This window comes from Phalacrocorax aristotelis, chromosome 11 (assembly GCF_949628215.1).
Source record: "Phalacrocorax aristotelis chromosome 11, bGulAri2.1, whole genome shotgun sequence".
Lineage (NCBI taxonomy): Eukaryota > Metazoa > Chordata > Aves > Suliformes > Phalacrocoracidae > Phalacrocorax > Phalacrocorax aristotelis.
Window position 1 is genome coordinate 9,176,975 of NC_134286.1, and position 11,462 is coordinate 9,188,436.

General features: G+C 45.3%; 1 protein-coding gene across 8 annotated transcripts in view; it reads right to left on the minus strand.

Moving 5' to 3' along the window:
• LOC142063261 (integrator complex subunit 6-like) overlaps positions 1-10,446 on the minus strand; it is a 42,085-nt gene extending 31,639 nt beyond the window's left edge. For 4 of the 8 annotated variants that reach the window (XR_012662704.1, XR_012662703.1, XR_012662702.1 and 1 more), the window contains exons 1-2: positions 10,097-10,441; positions 9,929-10,006 (exon numbers count right to left, since the gene is read on the minus strand). Coding sequence is in view for 4 of the 8 variants with exons in the window: in XM_075106786.1 (XP_074962887.1) it covers positions 9,929-10,006; positions 10,097-10,207 (189 nt within the window). In the remaining 4 variants the exon portion in view is untranslated. Of the gene's footprint in view, positions 1-9,928; positions 10,007-10,096 lie in introns of all 8 variants that reach the window. The other 4 variants (XR_012662705.1, XM_075106791.1, XM_075106787.1 and 1 more) reach the window with 4 other exon arrangements.
• Between the last annotated feature and the right edge of the window lie 1,016 nt (positions 10,447-11,462).

The following is an 11,462-nucleotide window of genomic DNA, read 5'->3' on the forward strand; positions in this document are numbered from 1 at the left end:
CATTCCTCCCCTATCCTTCCAAAAGCACATCACAGAACTAGTGCAGCACACCAAAGTGCTACATGTATTGCAAGTTTACTTTGAATCTCAAGAAGGAAACAGATCTAGAGGAGGCCTTCTGATCAACGAATCTCTTGATTTCACGTCTGAAATGCTATCCAAGGCACTGCTGAGGAGAAAAAGAAGCCTTTAGACGACAATTAAATTAATATGCTCACTGATGGAACACAAATTGAGAAACCTCAATTAACTTGTCTAGCAAATAACGTCAACTTCACCTTCAAGTCTGAATCAGAAAAAAATAACGTTGGTGGAGTTGGTAGCATTGTTATGGTCAGTTTTTTATTTAAGAGGAGAGTAAGTCACAGCTTTCCTCTCGAGTCATGCGATTCAAAAGTAACTATCTCTGCTTCAGCTCTTTTGATGAACTGGAGGCACTCACAGCCTCGCTCTACCTTGCAGCACCCTGCACACTTCTTCATGTACTGTCACGGTGCGAATCTGGCTGGCCTGAGACCATGCGCACGTGAGTCACCAGGGCTTGCAGGCTGCCTGCCTCGCAGCAGGAGACCAGGCCCTGTTCCCAGCCGAGGGCGCCCACCACATCCCCAGCCTTCGAGCAAGCGCACCATCAGGATGCCTGGCAGCAGCCAAAGGCACCAAGTGTTCTGGCTCAACAGATGCAGACTTTCCCATAAAGCAGAGTTTAACTCTCACCCCACCGTAAAAACCTACCAGCTCTACTGCTAACATGCTATGAAGACCAATGCTAATGCATTATTCTCACTTACAAGCAGACCATAGCAACACCAGCTTAACTACACTGTAGATCTTTGTTTTGAGTTAAATTAGTCGTTCAACAACATCCATCTTATGAAGATTTGTGGGTTTTTTTAAATACTATTTACATTTTTTAGTGTTTAAAAGCATCTCTGAAAACACAGCCAAATCAACAATCATCTGTATAAAGCAAAATTAAGGAGTTCTGAAGTGTTCATTTTGTAGCCTAGAATAATATTTAACACATCCAGTGCTGCTTTTCCTGGAGAGTTTGCACAGGAGCCCAAGCAAAGAATCACAGTAGCTGGGTAAAATGTGAGATCGGTCGTTTAGTTAGAAAATAATAATTTTTAAAAACCTATTTAAAATAAAACAAGGGTCTGGTTTACTTATCTCGTAGTAAGTAATTCAAGTTTCAGAGACACTTGTAAATGCCAGATTTTACACCAAAAGAAACTTTATCTTTCAAATACTCTGCAGGGTGAATATACAGATCAATACAAGTCTACGGGTAATCAGATTCAGATCTGCAAAATAATCCAGTCTCGTTACAAGAATGTACTTTTTCCTTGGCACCTTACTAAAACCTTAGCCCTAGAACACACTGCTTACTGCTGAAATTGATTACTACACAACTATTTTCTGACTATTTTGAAATCAGTAAGAATGCAAAGCAAAAGATTCCTTTAAATTACTACCTGCCATACTTTTTGGGGTGTTAGATGCACAATAATTATACATTAAGTGGTACACCAAGAAAAAAAGTTTAAGAAGGAGAAAGAATTTGAAGACTCTAAATCTACTAGAGTGAATTACTTAAATAACAGTCTGCATTTAAAATTCAGAACAGCAGCGACTGCTCTTTCCATTGATTTTTTGTAGCCTATGTTATTGAATAAAATGAGGGGTAAATGCAATCAAAATATACAAAGTCAAGATGAGAATCACTGAAGACATCCAGAATCTTCTCACAGGGCCCTCGGACTCACACTGCTCTCCCCACCAAAAACACTGATCTCCAGAAGACAAGTCATACAGTACAGAAGTTACTTTTTCCAATTTGAATCCAACTGTCTGAAGTATGAAAACGCTGTAGGAGACAGCACTAAATTTTGTCTTTTCTTATTCACAATAAGCTCAGAACATCATTCCTGTGCCACTGCTCAAATCACAGTTCTTTCGGGCAAGCTCTTTTGAAAAATATACAAGATTGAACATTGTAGAAGTGTGCGCAACATTACCTTTTTCCATTGTTACAGTGTGAGACAATCAGCATTTAACACCATATTGGTTTCTCACAAAGTTTAAAAAGAATAAACATCCATTTTCGAGATACCATGTATTTTGTGCACATTTTTAGCTACACCACAAGGCCTAAGCCTTCTTCCATGAATACCAACAAAAAAGAAACCTTTTTAAAAATGCCAAATGCCAACAGCACAAAAGGGGAGGAGGTAGCCAATAAAGGTTACCCATGGCAGGAACCACCAACTTCACAAAGCACCTTCCTTCTTACAGAAGACCTCACTACAAAAATACAGCTAGGGAGATCCAACTCAACTGTTTGCTTCCACATTCTAAGCTTCTATTTTTAAAATAAAAGCGACCTTTGCACTGAGGATGAGTTAAGCCTCTTAGTGCAAACATGTCTACTTTTGTCTAGTTTATCCTGTAGTCTTAAGGGCTTACATCTTTGAACGTGTCCAAGATCAAATAAAGAACCAAATAAAAAGATGAAAAAATAAATTGCTACAGTGGCTATGAACAACAGATGTTGGTTTTCATTCAAGGCCTCTGGCATCTCATCAACAGTATGAAGCAGCAACACACTTCAGATGAAAAAGCAAGCATTTAGTTTGCAGACTCCTGTAGAAACAGAACCAGTTAAAATAACGTCAGTAAGAATTAACCCAGCAACACAGACTCCCCTTCCCCTGAAGACAGGTAGCAGGTGAAAGCATGACTTCAAGTATTTAACTAACTTCAAACAGTAATGATAAAAATGACAGCCAAGCAGAGTTTGGTCCATCATCTCTCTCAAGAAGTAGTTAATTTTTGAACTGCCCTTCCATTTAAAAATCAATTCCTTTCAAAAAACTTAATCACCTCCTTGCATGGACTTGAACTTTTACAAGAGACCTCAATTTCAGAACGCACCAAACTATTTCTTTTAGAAGAATGAATCACTCTGATTATTACTGGCTTGTTTGGCTTTTTTAAATGGGAAAGGCACGTTACTATGCACAAAATTCCTTAGTATAGTGCTTTCTCCTCATCACACCAGTTCCTGCAAAAAAAATGTTCACTACGACTCATAAACAAAAAGGCTGACAGCAAGAAGCAATCACTCAGGACAGAGAGAAAGTAGTAAGACTTCCATGCTTATGCATGTTTAAAAGCATTTTAACATGCTTTACACTACCCAATATGTTGTCTCTCAAGAAAGAGAATGTGGTTTTTAAGGGATGCTGTCTACTGGAATCCATTTAGTACCTTTATAATCTAAAAGGAGCTACAATATTTTATTGCATGCTTGCTACAGGGATGCCAACTGATAATTCCCAAGTAATTAGTAATAGATTTTTAGATTTTTGCAAGACATGCACTGCAGTATATAAAATACAAACTTACCACTTACACCAACTAGAACTTTTTAACTGTCTTTGGCCTATTTGTCCAATTCCAAAATAGATGCTTAATTAAAAACAAAGGGGAGGCCTTTTTGCATGCATACATACAGAGCCCTTATCATTCATTCAAAGGCAGTTAAATAGAAAGGAGCAGGTAAACACTGTTTGATGGGGGATTCTCAAATAGCATGAAGTGAATTTTGTTTTATCCTCAACAACAACTAGACAATCAGGATTTACATGATTTCTCCTTAAATAGTTAAGTGACTTCTGTTTCTTTTCTGAAATTCATTGTGTTTAACAGAAGAGCAATTGCTGGCTCTAACCTGCCAGTCATTTATGCTGAAAGCCAGCCTTCTGAAGATACACAAATTCTGTAACAAAACCCAAACCAAGCACAATGGAAGATGTATTGCAAGGCTGGAGGAGAGGTATGCTTAGTAATTCACAGGCAATGGACGATGTTAGTGTGCTACGACTGATTCAAAACTTGTATGGTGTTAAACAGGAATGGCCATCTCTCTGTGCTAAACAAACACAGAACACAGGCTCCTGAATTTGCTATCCCACCTACATTTCATCCAGTTCTTCAGTACTACAGTACACAGGGGTTTTTTAATCCTTCCAATATGCTTGGCTAGTAGGTTCACTAAGTTTGTACATTATTTACAGCATATCTGGAGAGAAAGATAGACCTCTCCCACTTACCTCAGTTTTCTTTCCCTTTTGCATCCCTCCGATATCAGCTTCCCTCCTGCCCCTGCAGCTGCTATCTGCCTTGCACCAAACAGTTCTGTCTGCATACCTCACTACCAACTTGCAAACCTTCAACTGTATTTCCAGCTGTTCATACATCCTTTTCCAGAGTGCAGGTCAGACCACTAAGTACTTGCATTTGCCAGAAGCCAGACCTTTAACATGTAAAACTGATGGTTTTTGGTGTCTTGAGGTTCTTGTAAAAGCCTAATCAATTTAGGATTATTCTGTGGATTTGCTACAGGTTAGTTTACTAGGTATTCCTCTGGTTTTCTTCCTTAACAAAAGCTAGACCACAAACAAATGCATTTCCTATCACCTCAGGCAGCTTTCCCAAAGATCTCTGCCTCAAACCCAACAGGCTTCACAGCTGGGTTTCTCTTTCTCCCGGCAGCTCAGGGTCAGGAGCTCTGATTTCACTTCTTCCAGAAACAGAAAATAGATCTGACATCTCTGTTTTGGGGCACAGCCTATTCGCTTGCCACCTCCCTTTGCAGAGTCAGTGGTAATTGGTTACATTCCACACCAGCACAGCTTCTATGTGAAAGCAGAATTTTAAAATGCAGGCAAAAGCTTTTGTGCCACTGAGAAAATGAGATAGCAGAGTTAGTCTCCCTGAGTCCGAGCCTACCAACTCCCAGTCTTTAAGCACTATTTTAGTACCAAAAATGGACAGGTTATTTACATATAGTAAGTACTCTTTGATAAGACACTTAAAAGAGCCTTCTAGAAATTCCTATTCCAGCCTCTAAGATATCCCAATCCAACACCAAAAATCAAAGGTCAAACTCAATCCCTTATGACAATTTGAGAGAAACAAAAGAGGTTGCTCAGAGTCCATCACAAAGGACTGCTTCTGCAAGAGAGCTCTTTAGCACAGAAACATATGTTCAGACTAGCAGGGACCAGCAACAGAACTGGAAGGCATCCTATCTATCAGCCCCAGTTTGCATTTCTCAAACAGTAAAGTGTTTCACATACATTGCATTAACAATTTTGAGCTACTTCTCCGACAGCTATGTATATATCTCTGCACTCAAACTCAGGGAGCCTGGTTTTATAGTGCAGTCACAACTGACTCTTGAATTCACTATAATGTGTAACAGAAAGAGGAAGATACATTCATTTCAGATTTGGCAGAGTAAACACAAGTCCTCTCAGTCCTCTGACTTGTGACCAGATCATTTATGAAGGTCATACTAGAGTCTCACAAGAACGTAAAACAAAAGCTGTATTTCTGTGACTCTATCATAAATAATATTCCTCAAGCACTGAGGAAAGGCCACATCACTGCCAGCAGCCAGATATCAGTCACAAGGGAACAGGGCAGTCCAGTTAATCAATAACTTCACATAAGACCACCATTGTTGTTTTTGTCTGGGCCTGAACTAGCCATTTGCAGCACAAATCCACAAGCAGACCACAAACTGCAGGATGCGAGGTTTAACAAAAATCAAGAATGGAAAAAAACCCAAGAGCTAAACCTTGCTTTACTTTTCAAAAACTCTTTTTAGGCAGAGATTTTGGCATGAGCTCCACTTACAGAGAAATCTAGGTAGATCTTGCTGAACCTCCCTCCCTCTTTTCTGCATCACTGGAAAAAAGGAAAAGCTTGGGGGAAGGGAACAGGTAAGAATACTTTTCCTTTCTCCCCATATTTTCACTCTAGCACCACTACTTCAGGAAAAAACAAATAGAATGGCTTAAGATTCTGTCAATTTATTCCATGGCATGTGCTTAGGTGTAGAGAGACATATATTTGATGGGGGGGGGAAGCAGCTGCGGATACTAAAAGTTTGTGATTTCAAAAAAGGCAACTGGGCAAATACATAGAAAAAGTCACAGCAGACCACTACTGGCATACCAACCCCCAGCACGGGTCTCCGAACCGCAAATTGTGGGAGCCTGGGGAAGTGCTCTGCAGAACTGTCAGTAACACGCTTGGCCTGTTTCCACCCTCCTCCCCAGGCATTCGGTATCAGCCACGTTTTGCAGAAAGGGATGAGAAGGGTGGGGCTGGCACACTCGTCCTGGAGGTACTGCAACACCAGGTCAAAGCACAGATGGGATGGAGCAAGCTCCGTGAATAAAAAGTCTTCAAAATAAGGACGTATCAGGTACCATATTCATTGAATCAGGCAATGCATTTATCTTAGCAAGAAGGCCAAGAACATAAAATGCTGTGCCAGGCTGTTCTTAAACCCATTTTTCTCACCCAGGAGAACTGGACACACATGGGAAAGTAATTCTTTCAACACCTAAATTTAAGCACTAGCATTTCAGTTGTAATGGACACCAGCCACATGCTACTGGATACATATCACTACCTTCCCAAGTGTGCCAAATACCCCAAATCAGAATGGGCTAGCTCACTTCAAGGCTGATAACGTGTCACTAGCCTGAGACAGGCTCGCTTGACAGCACCCCATTACGATTTTAATCTAAAAAAACAGTGGAGGAAAAGCATCTTACATACAGTATAAACACTGGATTGAACATGCTCACTTCACAAAATAACATACTATTTCCCCCTCCTGGTCCATAAAATGAGAATCTGACCCAATGTTCAAAAGAACTTACAGGTATCCTTCCATTGCGTTAGACAGGATCACATCATTAAGCAACTGCAGGTTTATAGGTTTCCTAATATGCTTTTAAAATATTGAGTATTTGTCTCTTACTGGAGAGCATTTCAGAAGCGAAGTAAGAGTTGTAAATGGCTGCATCATACTTACTGTCACAAATCACCATCTATACATTACGTAAGGAACAGGAGCAAAGCAGCTGACCAGGTTCCAGAGGCGTTTGCTGCAGGAGTGGAACTGAGATCCCTACCATCCCCAGCATCCCATCCCCGCCTCCCCAGGACAGCACCTGCCTCCTCTTTAGACACATGCCACCACAGTGCTTTGCAGAGCCACACCACGAACTTGGAGACTAAATAAACCTATTTTAAAAAGTGGCACAAACAGAAAGCTACAAGCAGTCAATTAAAACAGGAGCGACTGGGAGAGGGGCCACAGGTCTCACAAATAATTTCAAACTTTCTATACTGAAGACAGTTCCAAAAACATCATCTTACTTGCACAGATTTAGCAAATCATTTCTGTAAATAGCAGGATCTTTCCACTTAGCACAATACCACCATGCGTGTGGTGTTTTCTTGAGGTATTCTTGTCCATCAAAAGTGAATCAGATTTAAAATACTTTAAGGCTACAGGTAAACAATTTCTGAAATAAACAAAAACAATGCACTCATCTCACAGTCACCCCTGCTCCAACCTGGTTCCCATAATACCTCTACCTCCTGGGTGGTCTCAACTCCACAAGATTATTCCCCTCAGCTGCTTCACTGGTAACCTTAAGAACGAACTGTGAGATTATATAATTTGATTAGCGTAATTCATAAAGAAAACAAGAGGATAAAGCAGTCACTAACCAAAAACAGCCACTATTGCACATGCTTAGAAAGTAGGCTTGCAAAATACATTCACTTGTCAAGTTTGTTTTCTCCTTCTCTAAATCAAGGGAGATAAAGTATCTAACTACAGTAGCATTAGCAAAGAAACTCAATGTTACTTCTTTCACAAGCATACTTTGTAAGACATACAAAATCTGGCCTAGACCAGAAAGCTTTCCTGGCGTAACTGTGGTTGTTAGAAAACCCAACAGAGGGGCATCATAAATACCAGTAAAAGGTCTTGCTTGAGAACACACCTTCAAACAGGGGAATAATTACGTTGTTGCTGTAAGGCTTTCTAATTTATGCCATGAAGTCTTTATGTAATAGTTGAACTGGAGTTGTGACCACAATTATTATAAACATATGGTTTTTGGATCTGCAGCCTGCTCCTACATTTTTGAAAAAATATTTGAAGATTGTTTACAGTCCGATTTAAAAATCAGCACACTAAAAATACAAAAGACAACTTTAGCAAGTTACAAGAACCACAATACTTTTTTTATCTCCCATGGCTATTTGCTGTATGTCAAACATGATTCAATACTACGATGGGTATCACACAGACCCATTTATTTTGATTACTATTTACGAAAACTGGGAACACAGTCAGATGATCATTAGTACATCAGAATGTACACAGATGCTCATTAAACATAAGGATCTTCCTCAGCAAATCTGAGTATATATGTGGTAATAACCTGTAGCACTACCACACAGACCTCCAGCAGAAGTGTCTTTTTTTTTTTAATTAAACCACCAGTATGCTTGCTGTCACTGCAGTGGAAAGGTTTCTTCCTCAAACTTAAGAAAGGTCTACTTGTAAAATACCTGACACTCAACTAGGAGTAAAAAAACCTTAACACAAGAAATCTACAGTTAACCCCAGCATAACAGAGATTTGGGCTTTGCATCCAGCCACAAATGTGGACAGGAAAAAGGATATATGCATTATGCCTAAAAAAGCCCACTCTCTGAGGCAGACATACGTTTTTTTGACAGGTAGTGGGTTTCTGTAACTCAAGAAGGATGGTTTCAACTCAGAGAAATAGGATGACTTCTCCACCTGCTTCTGAGGAAATGAAAGGTGCAATAACAAACAGTAAATACTGACTCACTAAATCACTTCTGTCACTTCAGAAAGCAGGCTGTACTTTTTAACCGTGTAAATATATTGCTGATGAAAGGAGCCACAATTCACAGCTCTTGATAATTAAGTTTCCTCATTATCGAAGACATGAACAGAGAGCACAGTTATTTTTACAACTTCTCTTCAGGAAGTTTTAGCTGGGGGATCTAGAGAGGGTTCTCTCTTCTTCTCTGGGATGATCAGCAATGAATTTTTACATAATCCTCTTCAGCCTTCACAGCACAGGTCTAAACCCCAACGGTTATGATAACTGCTATGTTAGTCAAGGCAAATACAGTCCTAATTCAGAACTGGTCAGGAGGATTCTAAAGCTCCCATAGCAATGGTGTTTTCTGTGGCATCCTTTATTTAAATAGTTTTAATTAAGTCGGATGTTTCCATCAGCCAGCTGAAGGTTACAGTTTAAGTGCCATTGAGCCCCTTTTTTTCCTCTTGCCATAACCTCGTGGTGCAGTCAACATGATAAATGGCATGGCCCTATTCACCTCAGCCTTGAAGAAGGAGAAAAGCGGGACCAAAGAAGCCAGCCAGGCAGATCCCAGGGCTCTGCACGGAGGTGTACAAGCACCCCACACACAACCGCTGCGGGTTACAGTGCGCACAGGCGGAGGGAAAGCGGGGGGAACCCCAACACCCACACGGCCGCTTCTTTCCTCGCTGAGGCGGAAAACAGCCCCGGGTGCCTCCGTCCCAGAAACCGCAGCCGTGCCAGAGGCGGCGCTGGGGAGGGCGGCGGGGGGCTCCGCGGCCGCCCGCTGCCCGGCGGGGGTCTCGGAGGCGTGAGGAGGGCGCTGCTCCCGCCCCGAGCCCGCCTCCCCGCACCCCGGCCGGGACGGGGACGTGAGGCGGCCGAGACGAGGCGCGGAACTCGCCGCCTCACGGAAGGCGTGGAGGACTGGCCCGGGGGGGGCGGAGCGCGGCCGACAGCCCGCCCCCCTCGGCACGCCGGGGCGGTGAATCACGCTCCCGTCCGTCTCCTCCCCCCCCTCCTCCTCCATCTCAGCAGCGCCCTCAGCCTCTCTCCTCCATACAAAAGCAAAATGTCCGCCATCTTCACAGGCTGCTGCTGCCGCCGGCGGGCCGGAGGGGGCTGCGCCACGCCAAGGGCGGCCCCGCGGCGCGGTCGGGGCGACCGCGGGGGGGGGTTATTACCTTGATGCAGTAGGGCGGCTCGTCGAAGGTAACCAGCATGTACCTGTCGCCGCGGCTGGCCGGGTCCCGGGCCCGCAGCTGTGGAGAGAGGGGGGAGAAGCGGCGTGAGCGAGCGAAGGGGGCGACCGGTGGGGGGGGTGGGGACGGCCCCCTCGGCCCTGCACCCACCTTCATGAAGATCTCCACGGCGCCCTTGGCGATGTCCAGGTAGCTGGTGCCCAGATACGCCCGCTGGTTCATGGAAGCGGACGTGTCTATGAGGAAGAGGAGGATCGGCATGGTCCAGGCAGAGCCCCGGCCCGCCGGGCACCCTGCGGGGAGGAGGAGGGGGAGAGGGGGTGGGGGAGCGGCTCGCTCGCTCCCCCGGCCGGCCGCCTGTCCGCCCGCCCCGGCTGGGCTCGGCTCGGCTAGGCTGGGCTCGGCTAGGCTGGGCTGGGCTCCGACTGCGGCCGCTGCGGCTCGGTACTGAGCTGCCTGTGTTCGCCGAGACTCAACTTCTCTTCCCTGAGCCTCCACCAAGCACCATGTGACCAGCGCGCACGCCATTGGCTGCCAATTATACCTGCATTTGCATATTCATGGCGGCGGGGGGGAGGAGGAAGGAGGCGCTGCCGCCAGACCTCTCCGCGCGCGCGCGCGCGCGCGCGCCGCACCTGTCACCCTGCTCCGCCCCCCCTCTGCGGGGTTCCCCGCCCCTCGCCCCAGGGGCCGGGCCGCCCCGCCCCGCGGGGTCCCCGGGGGGAGAGAGCGCCCGGTGCCGCCGCCGCCGCCCCCTCAGCAGCACCCTCCAGCCCCCGCCCCGGTGACCGTCCCGCCGCTTCGGCCCTTTCCTGCGGCTGAGTCACCGCCGCACGGCCGGCGGGCGCCGAGCTGCTGGCTCAACACCTGCCCGCCGCGGCCTACCGTCCCCGCGGGCCAGCCAGGCCTCGACGGCCCCGCAGGGAGCAGGGGGGGGGGCTGTCGGCTGGTCCCAGGGAACCGGGCGAAGCAGCTCGGCTAATCACCCGGTGGTATAATGGCTCCGTTTCTGGCCTGTAGAGGTTTCACTTAAGCACTAAATCCTCAGCCCTCCACGTATGGTTTTTTCCTAGTCAGGTAACGGCCATCTTCGGATGGCAGCGCCGGAGCAGGGTGGCCTGTACCCTCCTCACAGGGCACCTCACAGCACCTGCACAGCGGCAGCGTGGCAACATATCAACTGTCGCAAAGCCGAAAATGCATAAAACCGTGCATTATTTCCTACCACTCGGTTCAAAAAAGAAAAAAAGCCACATCTCTGCCTGAAAGAGGGGATCAAGGTGTCTTGCTCTGAGGTAAAAACAGGCCTTGGCCCCTGCTCGGCCTTGTGCTGGGATGGGCCCCGTGCGCAGGCCTGAGCAGCCACCGCTGACTGTAACAAGATAAGTGGAACGAGACTGAGGAAATATTTAGCGCTACGTCTGCTCGTGAATGCCTGTTTGCTTCCAGGACCGAATCCAAAAAACACAAAAGCAGCACTGTCAACGTGAATCTTAGTTTAAAATAACAATTAAGA